The 24,796-nt window shown below is 45.3% G+C and overlaps 1 protein-coding gene across 2 annotated transcripts in view; it reads left to right on the top strand.

Moving 5' to 3' along the window:
* The window catches only part of LOC137786034 (MAM domain-containing glycosylphosphatidylinositol anchor protein 2-like), a 166,902-nt gene that overhangs the window by 123,170 nt on the left and 18,936 nt on the right, over positions 1 to 24,796 (top strand). For both annotated transcript variants that reach the window (XM_068577639.1, XM_068577638.1), the window contains exons 10-12: positions 2,592 to 2,864; positions 11,937 to 12,085; positions 18,236 to 18,413. In XM_068577639.1, coding sequence (XP_068433740.1) covers positions 2,592 to 2,864; positions 11,937 to 12,085; positions 18,236 to 18,413 — 600 coding nt within the window. The remainder of the gene's footprint in view (positions 1 to 2,591; positions 2,865 to 11,936; positions 12,086 to 18,235; positions 18,414 to 24,796) is intronic.

Genomic DNA, 24,796 nt, shown 5'->3' with positions numbered 1-24,796 from the left:
TGCAATTTGTTGCAGTGCCACTCAGGGAGGCTGTGGAGCCGGGCTGCGACTCCACGCCGCGCACACAGACCTACACTCCTCATGTGAGAAGTAGAGATTCAGACCCCCTTCTTTTGCAGCGAGGAATAAGCCATAGGGTTTCAGTAAAAGCCCGGGCAAGGCCCATTTGAAGAAGGAACTGATTGCCGCTTCATTCAGGGGAGATGAAACCCGCTTCACTCTCCACCTCGTGAACGGCATCAGGTGAGGGAGGCAAACTGTTTTGCAAACCTCTTCTGCCCGTTTTCAGTCGAAAAAAAATCTCTTGGAGTGTTTGTGTTTACTTGTTTCTGTCGTCCCGTGTGTTGTGATTTATTATTTGCCACATTTCAGCCAGTCATTATGCGATCTAACGGTCGCTCATTAATCATAGTATTCTCATCTGCTGTGGGGATTCCAGATGTCTGTGTGTTTGTGTTTGGAAATCAGCACCGAGGGCAAGAAAGTAAAATCTTTGGATTGCAGACGAGTCGGTGTGTTATTTTGCATACGCTCCGATTTTCTTTTCTTTTTTCACAGTCCACGTTTTCCTCGTGCATCTCTCTGGCCCGGGAGGAGCTGCTCTGCTCCTCTTTCCTGGGCTGAGGTCACTCAGCGATGCGCAACAGGGAGAGAGAACAACATTAAAATAAAAGTTAGCTACTGGAAAACAGCCAAAAGAACTTCTGTGGAAACAGACGATGGATTGAGCTCGTGAGCAGCGATGCCCCCGCTGAAGCAATTCCACCTCATGTTAGAAAAACTTGTTGACGGCGTCGGCCATTTTGCAGGAAAATATATTCGTCAATATCTGCAGTCGAGCTCAGTGGATATTTCAAAGCGAAACAATCTCAAAACCTGACCAAAAATGCAACAAGTACAACTAGTAAGAAGGTCCAAGAGTTTTGGGAAACACAAATTTTTATTCCATCTGTATATTGCCAACTGCTGTAATCCTGTAATTTCCCCACTGATGGACTATTAAAGGATTATTTTATCTTATCTTATGTTAATTCCAATGGCCACAATATTCTTATTTCTTTTCTTGTGGAGAAAAGTGAGTTAAAAAGAAGTGCGAGTCAGTAAATCAACACAAACGACCCAAAAAAAGGGACAAAAACAAAGAGGACAAAAGCAGAATGAGGAGAATAAAATAGTTTTAGACTGAGTGTAAGAGAAAAGCAAAAGGTGTGTGTGTGTTTGTGTGTGCGTGTACATGTGCAATACTATTCGTGCCTCTTCGTCATGTAACACCCACCTGTGACATTTAAGCATCTTGCACATTTGGAAAAAAAAGAGAAAAAGTCTGATTAAAGTTGTTAATAATGCCATTAATAGAATTATCAAATGACATGATGTAAATATTAGTAAACTGTTCTTTTAATTGCGTATCCTCTAAAGTTCAGGAGGCTCAGTGATTAGATTGTGTGTGAATAATGTCGGGAATTATGTCGCAGATTGCAGTTTCAATCAGGTAACCAGCGGTCTGTAACATATTACATTTTTTTTCAAAAGTAGCGTCCCCGGCTAGAGCCCGCCTCTCCTTTTAACGACTCAGGAAATGTGCAAATTGCAGGCAATTAAGCGTCTTTGTGTCATCCTGTTTCCTCCCCTCGGCATTCACTGTTGTTGTTGTTTTTTTTTCGCCGCGACTTTTGTAAAGCGTCTGTGTGAGCAGAGCGAGAGCAAAGACGCTTAAGATGAGATGGAAATGATTCATAACCACGGCGGCGCTGGCGCGCAGAAGCACTTCCCAAGCACACACGTTGTGTTAACGTGAACATAAGCAAACACACACTCAACATAAAGCATATAGAATCATGCATAAGAGGGGAATAAGTTCATAATCAGCTCAATAATTCACCAGCAGGTTGTGTGTGTGAGGCGAAGAGGTGAAGCCTGTCACATCCTCAAATAAGTTATTAATTTTTCTCTCTTTTTTTTAGTTTTTTTGGGTTGAAAAGCTCGAGGTGCACTTCATCATCCCGTTACCAATTTCCCATGAAGCGTGACGGATTTCATTCAGAACATTGTTCTAGTTTTCATGCTAAATTGATCTCCCTGCACCCGTCTGCGATTGTTTTCCCTCGTCGTTGTTCATTTATTGACTTTGCGGCGGGGATTGTTTAGAGTTTACTTTGCAGTGTGTTTCAATCTCACCCTTTTTCCACCTCACCGGCTCGCCGGCTCGTGTTAAAACAGTCGACTGTCCTCTCAACTATTTCTCTCCCTTTTCTTTGTCGGCGCGTGATTTGAATGTTTTTCTCTCCCGTTGTGTGCTCCTTAGGTCTTCAGCGAGCTTCCAGAACAACGCTCACAACCAGTGTGACCACTTTTTTCCCACTTTTCCCACATGTGTGTAGTATTTTTAACAAACTATCCCGACTGTATTTTCTCTCTTCCAGATATTTGCATCTCTGGAGGTCAGAGATCAGGAAACCCTCACCCGTTTACCTTTTCTCTTATTCCTTTCACATCATTTCCACTGCAGTAACTTGCACCTTTTCAGTCTCTATAAAACGTCGTGGCGGAGCTCATCTCGACCCCTTTTTTTTCTGTGCTTCCTCTCTCAGACCCTCCGACGGTGGAGCCGGTCTACATGGAGATGCGTCAGGGCCTCGGGCGGCCCGTGGTGATGACCTGCAGGGTGCTGCGGGCGCACCCGTCCCGCGTGCTGCGCTTCGAGTGGCTCCTCTCCAACCGGCTGCTCCACGCCGGGGCCTTCGACGCCCAGCGGGACGAGACGGAGTACACCATCCGCAGCCTGAACCGAGACGGCTGGGGGGAGTACACCTGCAACGTCATCAACGAGGCCGGCGCCGGCAAATGCACCTTCCAGGTCACAGGTAATGAATGATGCCGCGATTGCACGGTTGCTGTTTTAATGATGTCATGTTACATATCGGACTCCTTTCCCGACGCCCTCCAGATGCTAATTAAAGTCCTCGCCGTGAACTTTGCGGACGGCTGAAATCGGCTCCTCAAACACGCGGCGATCCTCGTCACGCCGCATTTTAGCGTCCCCAGATGTCTAAAACAATTAATTAAAGAGACGGGTGAACAGAAAAAGGATGATAATAGATTGACAGTTTGGAGAGGACGTGTCAATCACGTCCCCGCACAGCAAACCTGCTCCTTTCAAACGAGGCACGCTTACACGCTTTCCGCTGTTTCTCTTCAGAGCGCCTGCTGTTGTTTTCTCTTTTCATCAAGAACCATAAGTGTCCGTCTCCTCGTTGTGTTGTTATGACAGGACCAAATTAGTTTGGCCGCGTTGAGCGACCGCGGGAACTCCGGCGTGAGGTTTCAATCTCCCGGCCCTCCCATCGGAGGCGGGAGCTGCAGGGTCACAGGAGGAGCATTTGTCACTTTGATCCTCTGCCACTTAGGTTGCTTTCCTCTTTGATACCGTCTGTCCCTCCATCCATCTCCCGCCGCCTCCTAATCGTAGCTTCCCTGCTGCCTTTTTTCCATCTCTTCTCTCGCTGTTTCTTTCCTTCCTTTGTGCCCCCCCCCTCCCTCTCCCCTCTCCTCCATCCTGCCTCCCTTTGCGTGTCATAAATCAGCCGTCCCTGGTGAAACAGGTAGACCGGTGAGACAGGAGCAGATAGCCCCCTCCAGCCATTTGTTTTTCTCAACAGGGCTGAGGTTTCACCTGCTATTGCTCATGTGGCCCTCCCTCCCTCTTCCCTACCTCAAATACCCTTCCTCCCGCTTTCATCCTCCATCCCTCCATCCCTTTCCACCACCACCACCGCTCCATTCCTCCCGCCCATTGCTCCAGATTCTCACCATCTGGACTCAGTGGTTGCCAAAAGGTATGGAGGCTCTTTTAGTAACCCCCTGAGTGCGGTGAGCATGGTGCAGAAAATCTACTTTTGTTCCTCCCCTCATCCATGAAATCTGGCGTGCCCCCCTTGCTCCCTTAACTCCGCCTCCTTAATCTTAAACATTCGCTTTAAAAAAAAATGTTATCCTGAAACTCAACCTGCTGGAGAGAACGTCAGCTCCCCTCTGCGACTTTGGGATCCCGAGATGGAGCTCATTAAATATTTGTTACCGGCTCATGCAGTTCGGCGGCGTCTCGGGTCGCTCCCTTTACAGAGGGGGAGACAGGTGGACGCCTCGGTGGATGTTCCCTCGCCGCTCTCTGCCTGGCCCCTCCCCCCTCCCTTTTGCGCCGTGTTGATGTGCGATAAACACATCAGTCAGGAGCTTTGGCCCCCGAGGCTACCGCGGCTACCACTTCACATCCCTGATTCCAGTCGCCGTGCGACGCAATATCTTGACGTCGCCTCCAAAAGGTGCATCGTGCCAGGGGAGAGCGTGTGCATGTGCACGGATGCCCGACGCGCCAAGTCGCCGGGACATCTGTGGAAACAGCGAGTCGGCTGTAATAGCCAAGTTGGCCGTTGAATTGCGCCCGGGGAGAGACCCCTCGGAGGGATGTAATGTGCACCACTGAGCTCTGGCTCGGGCTCTCTGTCACGGGAACACTGCTCTTCTGAAGAGTTAGATTTGGAAGATGAAGAAAAGGAGTCACTGTTGAGACTTCCTGCTGCTTTTTTTTCTTTCACAGCGACTTCATTCCGGTTTGATGCCGTCGATGCTTTCTGCACTCGTCTGCGTTACTGTACTTCCTGCCCTCCGGCTGCAGGCGTGTACTGATGACGCGCTGATGGGGGGGGGAAACACAGGTCACAGGATTCACAGGCTTCTAATTTAACGGTATATTCTGTCAATTTCGGACTTCATAGAGTTTGGGGGGAAACTCGCAAGAGACGGATTTTTTTTTTTTTTTAAAGGATTCTTTTAAAATGGAAGTGGCAGAAGCTGAGATATTCTGACGTTGAGCCCAGAGTATGAGCTACCCTCTAAAAAAACCCTCGGTCCTACATCTCCCACAATGCAACGCTCTATCTCCGAACACTTTTCTGTTTTCAAGCCCAAGCTGTGACATCATCAGGGTTGTTTCTGCCTCCGGAGCAAGGAGTGGGAGCCGTCAACCCGAGAAGAACATGCCTTAAAACCGCATTTTTGGATAATCTAATTAAAATATACATTAATGAAAAGTTGTTGCTGGAGGGGAATCGCAAACCTCTGATGTCCGAGTGCAATTGAATGCAACAAGAGCGCCCTGAGACGCCGCAGTGGGGCACCAGGAGACTAATACACCCATCTCACCCAACTGCCGCTAGCTGTTGATGCTGTTGGCACCTGATGATTTTTTTTCCTGTCAGTGTGTGTTTTTGGTTGCCAACTTCCACAAGTAGAAAACACAGAATGAGCCCAGTTGGACAGTCGTGGCCGGTTGTTTTGTTGAAGCGCGTTTTGTTTAGTTTACCTAATAGTAACTCCTGTTTGATTGTGTTGGAGACGGATTGAACCTGACTAAAAACCCAAATGTTCACCGGTGTCTGCAGCTGCCAACATCTCTGAATTTGCTTATTCTGCAGACAAACAGCAGCAAACTGCAGTCCAGATTTTTAATCGGTCATCAGTGCATCTTACATACATAAGCACCCTGTTTAAAAGGCACGAAAATCTCCCAAACAGACGCCACATAAGTTAAGAATGAAGTTGCACTCAATACTATCTTAAAGGTGTCAAATGTAATTCATTGATTTAGATTTCATTTTGAGAAAATGAAACGATAAAAAGACCAAAGGAACATATATACCATCAAAGTCGGGTTACAAGCCGCTACTGCCTTCAGCCAGCTAGCGCTGCTGCTAGCTCTCTGCTAGCGCTGCTACGAGCTCACCGCTAGCTCCCCGACAGCAACCGTTGGTAGCGGGACCAGCCTCGACTCGACACCCGACTCGGGCAGTAGCAGCAGCAGCGGGGAGCTAGCATGCAGCGCTAGCTTGCTACAGCGAGGACACCGACCGAAGGTAGAAGCGGCTTGTAACCTGACTTTTACGGTAAATACTGAATATGTTCTGGTCACATTTAAGGCTAAGTGATTAAAAGATGAACAGAGAGAGTCCTACCACTCCGTGAGGCCTCCATGTCACTTACTTTCCACCCCGTGAATACGTCTCTAGATCCACGGAGGCTGAGGAGGACTAACCATAAACTGAACTTCATGTGTAAAATCAGTGAAGTGAATGAAACTAACTGCATAGCGAGTCTTCTCGCCTCCCTCCATCTTTACTTTCATTGAACAGTCTCCCAAACAATGCGTTCTTTCGGGGGTTTTTTGCTGGAAATTCACAAAAAAAAAATGTTTTTTCATTTTTCCGACATTTAATTCCTCTTTTTGGCACTCATGAATCACAAGAGAAGAACGAGTACATGCTCAGGGACAATGCTCAGATAGTCATTGTTTGCATAGTGCGATGTTCTCGTCTGGTCCCGGTTTCCTTTTTATTCTGCAGCTTTTGTTCCTAATGATGCAGAAACCACTTTGTGCAACATGGCGCCCAAAGTTGGCTGCAATGAGTTATCTGCATATGTTTGAGAAATTAATATATTGTAGTGTGATTAAAACTCACAAACGCACACTAACTATCTCATTTTTGTTCTGCATTTGTCTATTTTGATAGTTATTAGATCCATCAGCTGTTAAGAATAATAACGTTGTCGTCTTGATTTATTTGTTGTGTGTTTGTTTGGCTCTTTGAGGTGTGTTTTAAATAGGCCTCTTGGGCTTTTTTTGTGAGCTTCAATCTCGTGGTACGAGCTGACCTTTTTTAGTTTGGATCATTTTTCATATCTTCAAGCAAAAGAAATCCGAAAAACTGAATTGATTTTTCTTTTTTTCTTACCTTTCAAACCTGCAAGTTTCTCCGTCTCAGGGGTTTAGAAACCGCGTCAGCGTTGATCTCTGAACAATTGTGATTTCCAGACATGTTTTTTTTTTATTAACTCGTCGATCTGCTTTCATGGTCCGTCACCCGAGTTGAACTTCACCGCGGACGGAGACGGCGGATGACGTTGAATACCGCAAAAGAGACACACACAGACATTGATGGAGCCCGTGTGATGACTGCTGCTGAAGGACAGACGCTATCTACTCCGCCATCTATCTCATTTTTTATTTTTATGACCTTTTTGTTGTTGCTTTTGCCTCTTTTATACCAACACAATATCACGAGGTCGGTCATTAGAGCGGGCCGGCCTGTCAGACTCACGAAGAAGGATTGAATCAGAAGTCACGTCGGGTCAAGACAAACACAATCTAATCCCAGTGAATATCATCAACGAATGGACATCTTTCTAGCTCTTTTATGCGTGTGTGTGTGTGTGTGTGGGGGGCTGTGTGTGTGTGTGTGCGCGCGCGCAAGTGGATAAAGAGAGGAGGGAGGAAGAATGAGCTGAATAGTCAGAGTGGAAGTGACTCATTTCAAGTTCATTTCCCTTAAAATATTTTTTTTTTTAAAGAAAGATTTCATTTTCCATCCCAGAAGGACACAACCAGACAATTACCACCAAGTCTTTTAATGTCCCTAATGTCTTTTCCCTGTAGTCGGTTATCTGTTGGTGTGGTGGTGTTGGCTTGGTCTCTGCCAGCTGTTCATCCATATGTACGTGTCATTTCTGCCACAAAAGCCCACGTCACACATCAGCCCTTGCACCATATAGCACCGCTTAGCATATGGTGGTGTTTGCATGGTGAGGGGGAAAGGCATGTTCATAAACCCTTCAAAAAAAAAAAATATGAAAAAGGAAGTCTGCAAACAAGGTCAACGTCTCGCCTGAAGGTTTTTTTTTTTTCATACTGCGCTGTTATGAATCATTGCATTGGTCCGCTGTTATAAACAGGATTAGTATAATTTAGCCGTCCGTACTTAGCGTTTGATGTCTCCCACCCAGGGTTATCGGTTTCAAGTGGAGTAAGTGGGTTAGGTAATGCGCTTCGCTCGTGACGCATTATAAGGATCGAGGGCCGTCATTACATTAGATTCTATGTTCTCGAGCCGAAGACGGTAATTTATTTGAGTTTGCGACGTCGTCTCTACATTTCCTGGAACTTTGCCTCCAGAGAAATACTTTCAAAATACGACAGCCGATTGACGTGATAAATTAATAAAATAGAAAAACCCTTGGCTTGAATGAATGAAGGGAATGAATGCAATCCTTTCACTCACGTGTTCCTCCAAGCGGCGTCTGCCGGGGAATCTTCAAAGATTGAAAACATAGAATAACACAAGACTAGTTTAATTAACCTTTTGTGCTTTCTGCTCCACCTCAAAGAGCCTCTCTCCATCGGCCTTTTGTGTACGGGAATAAAACTGTGTGGAGAAAGCTGACAGAGTATTGGCCCTCCTGGCTTATGTAACATATACTGTTACAGCGCGCTGTAAACACAGCTGGCTCGACGCGGCGGAGCGCTGCCAAGTGAAGTGCAGACGGTAATTATCCTCGCCTTTTTATTTGTTCGAAAATATATTTTTCTCGTGTCATTTACTGAAATGAAACTTCCTCTATAGGGTTGACTGGAAGTTTCTTCTGCAGCGTCTGTAGCTGTGAAGCAGACGTCTCGCAGGAGACGTCTTAACTTTGTGAGGTGCATTTTAGTTTCTAATTGATTTCATCTGGCTGATGAATGAGTCCTTCAGCATCCACGTTAAAGGCAACGGGATCACCGGTATGAATCAATAAACCGGTCTATTTTCTAAAAAAAAAAAAAAAAAAAACGCAGAACAAAATGTCCTCAGAGATGATTTTTGACTTATTGTTCAGAGAATTGATCAAACCAGTCGGACTGCGCCGGCTGAAACTCCTCCAAAGTGAATGATTGCGTCTGAAGTGAATGCGTTTACTGCTTAACTTTTGGGAAACAAAGCACTTAAATGAATTATGAAACGTGCCAGTGCCTTATGGATTATGCTTTCTCCTACTTAAGCATTCAGGATGTTTTCCCCCCATATTGTTTTCCTCGTCGTGGTATAGAAGTCGTCTCGAGGCGATGTGCATACTCTTGGGGATTCCCCATCAGTTACTGCTAATGTTGCGTGATCATGCAGCTGAGTGAACACGTTAACCAGCGCTGCGTGATCTCTCCCAACGCCACGTGAAGTATTATTCTGTATACTACCGGCCAACAATGTGTACCTCCAGACGGTGACTTTGCATTGCTGTCGAGGGCATTTCCTAAAAACTGCTGGCCGCTGCATTGTTTTTTCTCAAAGGTTACTTCAGCTGCACTGTTTTGTTGCATTTGTCAGGGAAATGTATTCAGCTGTTGATTAATACACTTCTGGTGTGTTAGTGACTACTCGTGGGGGTTTGTTAAATGGACTCCAAACACACAATGCCCGTGTTCATTGCAGTGCTTTTGAGCAACGATGGAGGTCTATGGCACGGAGCAATACGCTGTGAGGCTTCAGATATGCAGATATATTGGGTCAGAAAGAGGCTCAGAGAGTTAAACATTGCTAACTCAGGTCACTCGGTCAGTAACAGTACGAGGCGTTCGCTCAGTTTATTCACATTTAGGTCACAACCACTGATGCCGGTTCCTTAACTGTTTGCAGGCCTCGTCTTCCCTATGGATCAAAGTCTACGCACAAAAAATGAACGCAGCAGTGTGCTTCCTCCATTTTGTAGAGGCCAGCTCGCCCCTTGAATCTCAGCTCTCTCACTGCGGTTAGCTGTTAGTTAACGGCAGAAATAACCAAAGTTGGATTCTACGAAAAGCATTTTTCAGGGTTTAACTTTGCTCTTACAAGAAAATCCACTAATTGCGTCGATGCCATTGGAATGCATTGATTTCCCTTCAAAAAAACAGATTTTTTTTCAATTATATGTTTGGTCAGGGCTTCTTATCATTCATATGTCTCCAGAAAACATCCGTTATTTTCAATATTGAGATTCAGCTCAGGATTAAAGAGCCAGCCGCCGATTGAACTATGGAGGACAGAAGATGACTTAAGTATAAATAAATAAATACAGGAACAAATAAATAAATACTTAAATAAATGTAAGAATAAATAAATATCAGACCCAGAAATGTAGAAATAGATTTATTTAATGATGTCCTGTTTAGTTATAACTTATATTTATATATTCCTGTATTTATTTATTTATTTATACATGTATTTAAGCATGTATTTATTTATTTCTGTATTTTTTTTATTCATTCATACATTTATTTAAGCATTTATTTATTTATTTTATTCCTGTATTTATATATTTATTTAAGCATGTATATATTTATTCCTATATTTATATATTCATTCATACATTTATTTAAGCATTTATTTATTTATTCCTGTATTTATTCATTTATTTAATCATTTATTCATTCCTGTATTTATATATTTATTCATTCATTTATTTATTTAATCATTTATTTATTTATTCCTGTATTTATATATGTTTTATTCATTTATTTAAGCATGTATTTATGTATTCCTGTATTTATTCTTGCATGTATTTATTTATACTTAAGTCATTTTCTGTCCTCCATACTGAACTACGTGCAGGGAGCTGAAAACCAGACGATGACCCGTTGAACTCGTAACCTTCACAGACTCTGGAGTCACAATGCATCTCCTCCACCGAGTGTCACGAGTCAAATCTAATCAAGGAGAACAAAATGGCTGCAGGATCTGTTCACACAAAAGGAGCCCGAGGGAAGAGACCACAGGAGACCACTAAAGTGTTTAGGGATATAACGCCATAATAATTCATTAATGACATAAACTAACTTGACAGGTTTATGCAAGTGCCTGACGTGCATCGACTACTCGGGTGCATCAAATCCCAGCTTTTATTTTGTGCTAACAACGGCCGCTCCGCCGTCTTATCCGCGGCTATTAAAAGTCCTCCGCCTTGAGGTATTGTCACCCTTCGATAAACAAGCCCAAATGGCGCAGGAGGCAAAACACAGCGACGTGACATTGAGGTGAATTACTATTCTTTGGCCCCGGAAGGTCGTCCCCGTGAGCCCGTTTCTAGATCTTGATTAAAGCGCCACATTGTGCCAGCTCCTGTACGCCGGCTGTCCGGAAAAATCAAGTCGCAGGCTGTGACCGGAAAGCTGGAGAATCTTGAAAGACGTTTTCAGTCCAGTGTCGCGAGAATAAATCCTCACTGATTCCAACAAAGCAAACCGAAAACCTGAGCTATTGGAGGGAAAAAAGGATAAAGAACTCGGGGGGGGAGGGTTTCGGACCGAAGAGGCTAATCTGAGCGTAGCGCGCTAACGTAGCATGTGCTACACGGACACTTTTGTTACATTCCTCCTACAATCTGGTTCACGCTTTGATTCGACGGCATGAAGAGAATTCTCCAGTACGGCACGCAACATAAGATGAAACTTTAATGATCCTTTTGGGGGGAAAATTGGGTCATAGCGGCAACGAGGAATATCATATACAGTAAAGCGAATAAAAATAGAACAAACACACGACGGTGCAGATAAAGAGACGCTGTACGGCTTTGTCATGTTAATTCAGACGTTCTTCTCGGCTTTAAAGAAGTGTCACTGTGTTAACAAATTAAACATTTAAAAGTTTACTTTCTTACGACCATAAAAAAAATAAAAACCCTGCACTGCGTGTGAAATAAACCTCTGCAGCAAAGGAGAGCGAGTTCAGTAACGCTACACATGCAGGCAAAGAATTGAGACCAAATAATGATAATTATAATTATGTAACAACGTTCAGTGATCACAGTTAGAATTCTCATCCATTTCCCTAAATAATAATTCATCCAGTGAAATTATCCTGCATTTTAATGCTTTTTCACAGTGTTTACATAATATATAATGAGTCTACAACCGGAGAGGTATCTCAGCCTCTGCTGCTTATTATAAAGTACATATTTACATCACAAGAACCTCGTATGGAAGTGCAATACTTGGACTCTATTTCGAATAGCCCTTTAATTCAGTCCGGCGACGCTTGTATATGCAGGCGTTATTGCAGATTTCAGACATTTAGTTTATGCGTCTGCTTCCTCCTCAGGTAAGGCCTACCCTCCAGAGTTTTACTACGACACCTACAGCCCTCTGTGGCAGAACCGGCCCAGAGTCTACGGCTTCAAGCTCCAGTGGACCCAGATGAACCCCAACGCCGTGGACCGCATCGTGGCCTACAGACTCGGCATCCGACAGGTAGGAAGCCTCATCTCCCCACACTCCCTGCCCTCCTGTCGGCCTTATTTCTTCACCCTTTTTCTCCATACGTGCATCTTTCAGATGCCTGTTTGCACTGAAAGGTGTTATTCAGTCCCACAAGAAGAGAAGCTTTCAAATGTTGGCTTCCCGGTGCAATAACCGCAGAGTCGGCCCTCTTTTTTTTCCGACCTGTCTCGGATGAATTAGAGTCGTTTTGTGCCACCTGAAACCCCTTCTCTTACAGCCAATTTAAGATGGAAGTGTTTGCACGGCTCGGCTTGTTGTATATTTCATTCGCCGGCGCCAAAGTCTTGACGCCTCGATTCATCGACTCGTCTCGCTCGGCAGTTTTTTGAGGACGCGAAACGAGCCTCAGCGGGGCCGAGGCGGGATGACTGAGAACCTGTCAGCGGCGGTCGTTTGAACGGGTTCTGTGGTTTTTCCCACGAATCGCTTCTGCTTTTGCTCTCCATCAGAAGAAGCTCAGTCAGAAGAATGGAAAGGAACCCCGCGGAGAGAGAGAAAGAGAGAGAGAGAGAGAGAGAGAGAGCTCCTGTTTTCCCTGCTTCTCAAGTAAACTCCACAGATGACAGGCCGGTAGCATTGATGGATGGCGTGGTTGCATTTTCCCTCTTTTGGCAATCAATGTGCACCCTCTTCTCTCTCCTCGTGGCGGAGCGGGAGCCCATTTTGTCCTTTATGGATTTTCTTTTTATTATTCACAGCGAGCGGGTGTGGCACCCCTCTTCGGTTCAAACGTTTGAAACCGTGAACTTTCCCTTTTTTTTACACGTTAACGCCGCAGATGTCTGCGTGAACGCGGCAACATTCAGGAGTCCGTTTGTCAGAGAAAAGCGCCGCGCGCCGCGATGCTAACATCCATCTCGGTCCTGCTCGGAACGAGCGAGCGTTATACCCTGACGGTTGTGTTTGCGATGAATAATATAATTTCTATGTTTGTTTCTCACTACGCCCTCGAGGAATTGAAGCCCGAAAACACATTTTAAACCAGTTGTGTTTGCGGAGCGCAATGATTTTTCTGTCAACTATCTTAGTCGGTCTGTTTGGTAATAAATGATGTTCTTTGGGAGCCTCTGAAAACCTGCCAGGAATATACTATTTACTTTGCCTACTTTCAAATGCTTTAACAGATTATATACATAACGTCTGCGTGATCCTTTCCACCTCTCTGCGTTTGTCTATTAAAAAAAAGAGAACGTCGCTACACGCTAAATCTACGTTAGCCGACGATCTGTGTTTTGGGCAAAGCGATTTAGTTTCCACCTTCTTGACTTGAAATCTCAAGCGGGGAACATCTTGTGACCGTTCTTTCCTTCCCCCCGAGGCAAAACAACCCCCGTCGTCCATTGTCTCAGATGAAAGGGATTATTTCGCCTTGAGGAAAAACTCCCTGACTTTGTCCCGGGCTTTTTTTTTTTTTTGCCATATACAGTACACTCTCTGTGATTGATTGAGTCTCAGCTTAGAGTATCGATTGAGAATGATAATGGGATTCCTGCGATGCCTTTTGCTGAGGAAGAGTTGGGGGCAGGAAAAGAGAGAGGAAATGAGTGAGAGGAAGAGAGGAATGAGTGGGAGGAGATGCTCCCCGTGAAAATGAATGAATGCAGAGAGATACCCCCAGACTGGATGTGAACGAGTGCTGCGGGAAGGGAAAGGCTTTCGGCACGTGGACGACACCGCTCCGATCTATTTATAGATCCCCGGCTGCGCTGCCATTCCCTGAGAATTGTTATCATTTTCTCTTTTTGAATTAATGCTGGGAGCTGGTAGACCTTATGTCTCTGTAATGGATTGCTTTGTGTTATCGTCCAGAGAGAGAGAAAGAAAGAAAGAGAGAGAGGGAGAGAGAGGGAGAGTCGGGCTGAAGGGGGGAATAGGAAGGAAGGTCTGGCTAAAAGGCATTTGAAAGGGTGACAAACACAAATCCTCGCCGCACCTGTCAGGGATGCTCTGACATCCGGCCTTGTTTTGACGCTACAGTCGGCTCCTTTAAAGCCTCCTCGGCTGTCCAGACGCTTGATTGCCCGTCTCCAACCTACATCTTGGAATCGTCCTCGTCTTCCTCCTCCTCATCCTCCTCCTCCGCCCTCTCTACCTCTTTCGTCTTTTTCAATTGATCTGTCAAGTCAGGCTGTGCAGGCAGATCAATAGGCGCCATCTATTCTACATGCAGGCAATCTACAGTAGATCTGCCGTCTTCAAACGATACACCGGCGCTGTGATTATTACCGTCTTTACCTTTTTTTTGGGGGGGGGGGGGTCTCTCGCCGTCGCTTTAATCAATCCTGCCGTGATTTGTTTTGAAGCCGCGTGGCTCTGTGGGGGGAACCTGGAAGAGTGAAAGGTAATGGGATGTAAACAGAAACCTTCATTGAGCGCAGAGGCGGGGATCCGGTTGATCGTCGATGGGAATCGGAAAACAAAGGTACAAAAATCCACGTGTAGGATTCAAAATGGGAAAGTTAAACGTTTTCTCTAAAACGGCTCGAACTTGATTTGATGTGAATATGTTGTATTGTTGATGAAGAAGTTTACTGTTTCTTTCCCTTTTCATTCACACGCACATACACACAGAGCAATGTGATGTGGGAATTTAGGAACAATGATGACGTAATATACAAACTCCAAGACCTCATTCTCAGAGTAAACTGACAGGATGCCTCATTGTAATTCAGCATGAAATCTATTTGAAATAAAATACATTCATTGTACTTTGACCCAGAAAAAGTCAATATATAAGTCCATGTTTCATGTTTGTGACACTATTCCACAATAAATATTTGCATAAACCACGAATATGACTCAAAGGGACTCGAGAGTGACTTGGGAGATCGCCCCAATGTTTTGATTCATATTGTTAGCATGAAGTTACACAGGATTACCAGACAGTTTTGGATTACTTAGAGCCGACTGAAGCCATCAATAAATCCGCCAAATCCACTGAGAAACCTTCGCCAAGATACGCAGAACCATGCCATGAATGTCCAGCAAAAAAAACCACTGAAAATTGACTTCTTCGTGGCTGAGATTTGATTCATCTCTCCTGTCGTCAGACGTGGCTAAAGAGTGGAGCGAGGACCGTTCAGGGACCAGGGAGAGAGTGGGAATATTTAGTGTTGGCCGCTCGAAAATCCTGAACTAAGATAGTTATTAAAAGTACTTAACTTCACTCAATCAAAGCCAATCTTCACATATATACTCCTAACACATTAACATATGTTATATAGCATTCATAATATAGTTACAATTAGAAAAAACTACATTTAGTTGTGTTTTTTTAGAAATAATATGTATTTTCCTTTTCTGTGTACTATTATAAACTAATATACCACTAACATATATATGAACTCAATAACTCTGTTCACACAGGTTTTCTGTATAGTATAGCTTTTTAATTATTCAAATAGACCTTGGGATTGAGGAGATATTCAGTATTTAGTTGAATGCAAACTATTCGCAATGTTCGGCATTAAATAGCTGAGGCAAATGAGGTTAAAGTAGTAAAAGCATTTTATTAATTTTGCAAAGTAACAAAAACAAGATGTAAAATTAATTATCCAGTAATTGTGAAACATGAACGGCGCCGGTGATAGCAATCAGCTAATGCAAACGCAAGTTCAGTGCCTGAAGTGAAGCGTCGCTCCATAAGTAGGACTTAAGTAGATTTGATGATGTGGAGAAAGCGCGAGCGTTCAGCTGGATGTGAGATTACCTTCTGCAGAGCTTCTCTTGGCTCCGGGTCCAAAAGCAAAGACACAGAAAAGAAGAGAAGAATAAACGTGTGGGTGAGACGCTGCGTGTGTTTAGAGGCTTTTCTTCCAGAGGAGACGACCTCGGTCATCAATGCTGCAGGTAAAGCGTCGCCCTGCATGTCCAACAATGAAGTGGATGAATATGTTTTTATCCATCTATTAGCCAGACTGCCAGATATGGTCAAGGCGGGACGATGTGTCACTTCTAATGCATCTTTGTGTGTCTATTCGCAGACAAACCGATGTACTTTTTTTGTCACCGCTGTTGAGAAAAGTTATTTTGAACTCTTTTATTTCGATATGAATTGTTCTTGAAATGAATCATCCTCTTTTCAGAGGGTTCAAACGCACACAGACGTGCAGCCTGACACTGTAATTTGAGGTAATTAGCCGCCGCTCTTTTCAAACTGAAATGTTACTTTAGCACCAAAAAAAACAACAAAAAAAAGGAATCGGGAGGGACGAAGTGTTCCTGCTGCAATTACCATCAGCAGACAAAACACTTTATTTACCTGCAAACTAATGGCAGTGAGAAGTTGCACCCCGTAATTGTGTATCATCTCTTAAGTAATTACCTAATTGTTACTGTTCTCCCACACACACACACACACACACACACACACACACACACTCTGCTCCACGGCTATCACACCTTCATTCAGTCTACCTCTGTCTCTCTGTGCCGGTGAGAAGGGCATGTAAAGTCACTAATTGTGATGCAGAAGCTGTAACTTGTGCAGCTCTTCCCCCTTAAGCTGATTCTCAAGGATAAAATGTACCTTCCTCCTCCTCCTCCTCTTCCTCCTCATCTCTTTGCCCCCTCCAGCGACTACAGCGACGAACCCTTGTTTCATTCCAATTTCTAAAGGGGGCCGCATTGTGTCACAAGACAAACTAAAAAGCACAAGCACATATTTTTCCTCTCTGTGTGTGTGTGTCTGTGTCTGTGTGTGTGTGTGTGTGTGATAGCTGAGCTTAGTCACCTAAAGACAGGCCGGCTCGCGCGCTCAGCATTGTGCAAAGACGAGACGTACAATCCCCGTCAGTTCAAGGTCTCTGCACGAAGGGATAACAAAGCATCGCAGAGGCTGATTTCAAGACAAAAAGTTTTCAAAGAACGATTGCAGTCGCGTGCAGGAGGACAGCGGCGTTGGCTGCTCTGTACGGCGCCGACTGAGGCGTCCATCTTTCACGAGGACAAAAATGAATCCATTTTTTTTTTTCCTCGCCGCACATACGAGGGTTTTCCTGCCGCTCGTTAATAGCCGTCTTTTGAATTCAGACGCCGGGAGCTGCCCTGAAAGGAAATGTGGCTAATGAGCGGCTAGCTGTCAACAGCTTACGGAGGGAAGAAGGCATTTTTGTTGTGTTACATTTAATGTTGGCAGATCATACAAATGCCTATAGACGAGGGTTATTGGCAGATGAGAGGGGTCAACGTACACTGATGGAAAATAAAGGCATATTTATATTTATGTGGTCGTATGTGTACACACAGAAGCAAGCTCTTCAGAGGGATTTCCTTTGTGATGTTACATGCTCTCATTTTGTCGTGATACTATACAATATACAGTGCCTTGTGTTGCATACATACATGTATAAGTATTGATCATAGCAGCTTTGAATTTGCAGTGGCTACAATTATTTTTTTGTGTACAAAGCGTCCGTCGGGCTCCAGCTCCTCTCGCTCCACAGATGCATACGTTCTCATGCACCTGTGTGATTTGTACGTGTACAGGTTTGTTCCTTGGAGCCTGACCGGCCTATACGTCGGGGCCGTGCTCGCCGACACGCGTCGCCCTCGAGTCCAAACCTTCGAACCATGAACACAGCGAATAATCAAAAGCGGCTCCAAACAAGAGAGACTCGGCCAGCAGCCGTCCACTTCCTTTATCAATTAAATGAGCTTTTTCTAAGCCAGAAGCCCCGTTCTGCCGCCTCTCAAAGGAGGATTGACGGGTTTTAAACTGCACCGTCTCGAACCGGGCCCTCACATGCATCTTGAAATCGCTGTATATGTTGAATTTGACTGTTAATTCTCAGGTGTTTTAGTTTCAGCTGCGGGTACGACAGTCTGTTGAGTTGTGTCAGGCCAGCAGCAGAATACAGCACTAACCTGCTTTGCTAGGATTTAATCCAAATGAAGGAGACTTACTCATTACTATGCAAAATCAATAAGCCATTCACGTGTGAAAAAAGTGGGATTAATGTTATCGGCTGACTAATAAGTCCTCGGATAACCTTGAACCTCACTTTTCTGAAACTTCTCGGAGAAAACATGAAAAAATCTGATGGCTACAAAGTAGCAGAGTGTGGTTATGATGATAATAATAACAACATACGTGTGTGTGTGGCTCCTCCCTCCATCCAGATGGGGCTGCAGCGCTGGTGGGAGCAGGAGATCCCAGTGGACGGAGCGATCAACAAAGGAGAGCTCATGACGCACAACCTGACGGAGCTCATCAAGCCCGAGTCCTACGAGGTGCGGCTCACTCCCATCACGCGCTTCGGGGAGGGCGACTCCACCATCCGGATCGTCACGTACAGCGGTGAGTGTTATAAGTTATCAGCGTCACGGCATCGCCGACCTTCACGATGACCCCGACTGTGAGAGCCACACGTGTTTATTGGTTAATTGGGATTTTAGGATTTATTCATAATTGACTTTCTGAATTATGCTCATTGTGCAGGAACTAAGATGCGTAAAAATTTTTTTAAAAAAGCGTCCGTGATTTGATGAATGTCACGACGGCAGCTGCTCATGACGTGTTTGAGATGGAGGAAGGACAACGGGAACTCATTAAAATGATTTGAATTGCATCTAGCACACACACACACACACACACACACACACAGTCATCAGAGGACAGCTTGAAATCAGCTTGCTTGGCTTCTTTCGCCACTTTGACTAAATGTGAATCAACGGGCTCATCATCTCGGCCTCGTGGCCTTTATCGTCTGAGTCAGCTCTATTCTGGACTCCAGCAAAGTGCCGACGTGCTTCTGAGCAAGAGAACATCAAGGACACGTCGTCCAAGACCAAACAGCTGGTCCAGGACCAGTTGGGTTTAGCTTGACCCAGTTTCCCACAAAGAATCCACATCTCCTGCGACGTTTTCCACACAACAAAAAGCTTTTTTTTTCCATTTCATTTTGCTAATATTTTGGCTTTTCCAACCAGACCAGGCAGTGGCATGTCCATATAGTTGAATGAGGACTACGATGTATAACGGCGGACATGAGGATGATGTCTCCTGTGTGAGCGGGGCCAGCCTGGTAGCTCCTCGCTAACGTAGCTACGTCCCTTTCCGCCCGTTGGACGACCCGCCGGCTGGAATACAAACGCCGCATCAGCGTCCAGCGGAGCCGGCGAGCCGACGCACAGCGACTTGAGATGTGCGTTTTCAGAAAACAAAACCGGCCGGCTGTTTTTCCGTCTATCAGCGGCTGCTTTCGGTCTTGCTGAGTTTGCGCCGCCCGCCTGCTGCAAGTTGTGAATTATTCAGTCTCACTGCAGCTTACTGGAGAATAAGAGAAACTGGGAAAAAAAAAAAAGGGGAGGGAGAGAGAGAAATACAACTTCTGACGCAGTTTTGGACGACGTGGCGTTAAAACCTTGAACTGAAATCAGACGACTTGAATCAGGTTGAAGTCGTGAGAATTGAGACTAAATAAGGCGAAAAAAGAGAGATGGAGGCAGTCAAGTTGGGACTGAGAAAAAAAATGGGATTTAAAGGAACAAAGTAAAAAAAAAAAAAAGAAGACAGCCAATGCTGATGTGCGGATCGGCTGCCCGACAAGAGACCGGACTAATTATGACTCCAGGGCGGCTCAGCTCTCCCACGCAGCGGCGCTGCAGCCGCCTCATGCAGGTCTGAGCGTCCCGCAGGACATCCTGATGCGGCCGCGCATCATCTCCATTATTGCTTCCTCCTCGTGCATCATCTCCATTACTGCTTCCTCCTCCCTCTCACACAGGAACGCTCTCTGTAGAAGCTCATAGGTATGATTTCTCAGTGTGTTTAGATTTGGGTTTTGTTTTCTTGGAAGGAAGAGAGATCCCGTTGTGCTCCACGTAGACCGGAGACGCCACAGATGTTTGACTGAGCTTCACACGTTCGTCACTGACGGGCAAACTTTAGCTTGAGTCAGAGATAATGGCGTCAAAGTATTGACCCGTTTGAAGCGAATGGTTCTGCATTCAAACACACGCCGCTGTGTGAGGCGGCGCTCAGCATCCAACCAACCTATTTTTAGGCCTCTGCCCGAGAATTGCACACCCAAACTAAAAAGGGTGAATGTCTGCAACCACGAGGGCTATTTAAATCATTTTAGTGTTGTGAAAAGAGGCCACACATGAGAGATGTTGTTGTAGAAGTTTAAATATCAGACTGTATGTTACTGGTTAAGAGTGAATGAAGATGACACACAAAAGGTTTCAGGTTCGCCTAGAAAGAAATCACGTTCAGGGATGATTATTGCTTTGATGATGCAGCTGTAAAGTCCAACTCGAACCCAAACCACAGCACAACATGTGAACATTCAATATGCAAAGGTTGGCTTTGATAAAGCGAAGCAGAACAAAGTTAGAGAGGGTTTAGTACAGAGAGAAATCAGGCGAGGACTCATAAATTTGCATTTTCACACATCTGTGACATTTGAATTATTGTACCAAACCATATCTTTCACTTGTATATTACTTATGTTGTTCAATACATCCAAATACAGCACTTTGGCGCTTTTTATATATGGCACAAACCAAGAGGTTGTGGTCGCTACGGCAAAAAAAAACACAAACAGAACACGTACAAGAAGTGACGCACGACTGCATTCAAAGTTACAACCGGTTGTTTTTCAGTCCAAACAGCTCTCCAGAAACACAGCAGCCGGCTTGTGTTTCGCCGTCAGAGAATCACGTGTGTGAAACGTGTCCCGGGTTCAACTCTCGGGCCTCTGAAGTCGAACCGCGAGCGAGTTTCCTCGCCTTCGCCCCGGTCGCTCGGATGCGGCGTGCGGGAAGCCGCCGGTCGCTAGCAGCTTTTTTTTTTTTTGTGCGTCGGCGAGAAAACACAAAAGTGGTTACAGTGTCCCCAGCTGAAGGATGAAGGATGCTCGTGTCACCGAGATCCAGAGACGCTCTTTTACATTTTTGCTGCAGTGACAAACTTGGCATCTGTTTGGTGTTCCTCATAACACTCTCTCTCTCTCTCTCTCTCTCTCTCTCTCTCTCTCTCTCTCTCTCTCTCTCTCTCTCTCGCCCTCTCCCTCTCTCTCTGGTTTCCTCCGAGGTGCAGGATTTAATGTTCAAGCCTTGCGTCAACCTGCACAGAAAACACTGCTTAATTTTCCATTTTTATGCAGCTCAGACATGAGACGCATGTCCTAAAGTCAAAATTCACTAAATCTTACATTAAATATAGTCCTCTGCTTCTTCGATGTCTATCGCCTGCCATACCTGAGGTGTGGGGTATATATATATATATATATATATATATATATATATATATATATATATATATATATATCTCATCCAGCCAGCAGAGGTTCAGCGTAATCCCTGCCTGAGCTTTTGTTCAGTCCTCAGAACTCAATAAAATACTATATTGTATTATTTTATACACGCTGACCTCAAACATGTTTCATAGGGTCTCTGATAGCGGGCAACACAAATATGATGAAATACTGAATCACACCTTGAGCTGGTATCTCATCTCACACCTCTTACTTTCTTGAAAAAAGGACATTACTTCAGTTCAAGGCGCCGAATGAGACGAGGAGGTCGACGCGAAGCTGCTAGTTAGCGTCGCACAGCGGAGGAAGCCTTCAGAGAGTCTTCCCGATGCGTTTTTATGAATAAAAGATGGACCAATATTATCATAAGTGATATGAAACGAAGCGGCTCTCACTGTATCTGTGTGTTATATGTTTGCTCGCTACGCTTACTAGCGGTGTCTTCTTTTCTTTAGCTTTTTGCATGTTCTCTCTCTCTCTCTCTCTCTCTCTCTCTCTCTCTCTCTCTCTCTCCTCCACTTGCTATTTAAACCACGTCGATGGCGTCCATGTGTCACACGCCGACCGACGCGACAACGGGATAACACGCGGGAGATGAACGCTCGTGGGCAGCTGTGTGTGTGTGTGTGTGTGTGTTTTGGGCGTGTGATGCACACGTCCATCCTTCTGTAAAGGGAGCGCCGCAGTTTCCATTAAAGGACACACAACTGGTGCGATGTGGTGTTATTTCTGTCTCGCAGGCGTTGAGGGGAAGATTGCCGAATGACATTTGCCCACGCTGCTATTATTTTCCCGGCCGGCGAAGCCGTCACGGGGGCTTTCTTCTTCTGGGGGACGTCCACCTCTCGCTCCCTCCTCCCTCCCTCCCTTAAACATGATGGATGGGAATCTTGGAGAGCGCGAATTATACGAGAAGCCGGGCGCCGGCGTTGCGTTTGAGGACACTTGGCTCGAGCCGGGGGGATCGCCCGGCGCTTTGTAACGCGGCCGCGGGCCAGCGGGCCGAGAGGATCCGGCCAAGATGAAGTCGGCGCTCGCCTCCACGGGGCCGCGCGTCCTTCTGGCGGTTTAACGAGCTCGCTTTGGGTTTCAATCAAAATCAGGCGGGGTTTGGCGGGAAAAAGCCGGCCACGCGTGGAAAAGTAGAAGCCCGTGACGCGCACCTTGAGTTAAAAGAGATGTGACCTTTTTTTTATTTGAGAAGTCTTCAAAGAAGCGCAATGAAAACGCACTTTTTGCCTGGCGCCGCCATCTCGGGGCTGTTAATCTTAAGAACTATCAAAATTACATTTCACCCCCCTGATCATTATTTTGAGGCTTTTCTCGCCGCGGCGCCGAGATAGAAGCAAGAGGTTCTTCTTTTCTTTTCTTTTTTTTTTTAAAGCCGTTACACCTTCAGGGCTTTTCACACCTGAGCTTTAACAACATTGTGATTTTTTAGTGCTCAAGGTTCACTCGAGGTTTCAGGGTCGACTGGAAGACGAGGCTGTGGATTAAAATAAAAAATATGCTTTTAACAGGATGAGTCATCAGTTGTCTTCTGCGCGTTTGTGTTTGTTTTCGTCATTGCTGATACAATTTAAAGTTACATTATTTGTTGGCAAATTTGTGTTTATGCCTGCACGGCAGTGAGTATAGCAGCTGTGTGTGTGTGTGTGTGTGAGAGACTGTGTGTCTTTTTGTGAGACTGTGTGAGTAGGTGTGTGTGTGAGAGAGAGAGAGTGAGTGTGTGCGTGTGAGTCTGCGTGTGTGTGTGTGTGTGTGTGTCTGTTTGTGAGTGAGTAAGTGTGTGTGTGCCTCTGTTTAGCTGTGTTCACACTTTACTCGGAACACTGTGAATGCAATGGATCCTGTGTGTGTGTGTGTGTGTGTGTGTGTGTGTGTGTGTGTGTGTGTGTGTGTGTGTGTGTGTGTGTGTGTGGCTGAAAGAATAGAGTTTTGTCAGGAGTCTCAGCACCGTTTCACAGCCTCGAGGCTCTAAGTTGTCATTTAAGACATTTTCTCTGCAACGGCCCGAGTGATTCTCTCTCTCTCTCTCTCTCTCTCTCTCTCTCTCTCTCTCTCTCTCTCTCTCTCTCTCTCTCTCTCTCTCTCTCTCTCTCTCTCTCTCTCTCTCTGCAGTCTTTCATTGCAGCAGTACCGTGTATAGATCCCAGTATGGAGGTATTCTCTGTAACATCACAGATTATTAAAAGCTCTTCCGGCTGCAGTTCACTGCGTGTTTCATATGATTCAATTGGAAATGCATCGGTTTGTTTTCTCTCTCTCTTCCCGCGTCTCTGTGTGTTTATTCCTCTTTCCTCCACACTGAACAAGTGGACGCACATTTCTCTGAGGCCGCAGAGCAATAAATGGAAATCACTACTTCTTTCTGCTTTTCTTTCTTCCTTTATTTCCTCAGAGCAGACTGATTCCACCGTGCTTCCCCCGCTCTTCAGTACATGTTTTCCTTTTGTAGGAATGATTTGTTATTACTCACTTTAATTGGGTGGATTAAAATCAATCCCCCCCCTCCCAATACGAACAGCGGGAGCTTTCATAAATCACGCGCTCCGGCAACATAGTTTTGCGGTAAAGCTGATGCATCGCGTCCATTCAGCCGGCGATCGATCATGAAAACGCTCATGAATCTTCTTGACAGGTTAAACGGTATTTACTCCGCTAAAAAAGAAGAAAAAAAAGAAAGTGAAGTGCCGACTAACTGGCTTGTTGCGGCTCGGCGTGATACCCTTGACCTTTCTGCAGCGCCTGCTTCCATCGTCAATGAGGTGCACGGCCGCGTGCACGGCCACGTGCACGGCGTGCGGGAGGAGCTTGACACGTTGTGTGCACACACGCGCGCTCGTGATTATTGCGACTTTTTTTTTAGTCTGACTTAGCGGCTTCCAAGAGGAAGCGTGAGCTCGACTCGGCGCTTTAAACGGAAGTCACCTTGAACAGAACTTCAGCGGTAAATGGCGATAATGATAAGCGGCGCTGCAGCGTATTAATGTGCTCTAATCCCTCTGTCTCTACCTTTGATAAGTGTGTGTGTGTGTGTGTGCGTGCGTGTGTGTGTGTGTGTGTGTGTGAGAACCACTGTCGTCACCTTTCCAACTTTAAATTTCAGACAGCTCTGTTTCTGCCCGCGCAATAATGATTACATCCTGTGTGTGTGTGTGTGTGTGTGTGAGAGAGTGAGTGAGTTTGTGATTGTAAGTGTGTGTGTGTGTGTGTGAGAGAGAGAGAGTTTGTGTGTTTTTCTGTTTGTGAGTGTGTGTGAGAGTTTGTGTGAGTGTGTGTGTGTGTGTGTGTGTCTGTCTGTTTGTGTGAGTGTGTGTGTGTGTGTGTATGTGTGTCTCTCTGTTTAACAGTGAAAGCAGGAAATTCTGGTGAAGACACAGCTCTCTCTCCTCACCCTCTTTCCTCTCTCATCCTCTCT

This window comes from Clinocottus analis, unplaced genomic scaffold, assembly GCF_023055335.1.
Source record: "Clinocottus analis isolate CAN_PGR_092001 unplaced genomic scaffold, fCliAna1.0.p SCAF_15, whole genome shotgun sequence".
Classification (NCBI taxonomy): domain Eukaryota; kingdom Metazoa; phylum Chordata; class Actinopteri; order Perciformes; family Cottidae; genus Clinocottus; species Clinocottus analis.
Note: the sequence above shows the minus strand (reverse complement) of the source record. Positions and strands in the feature narration are given on the sequence as shown.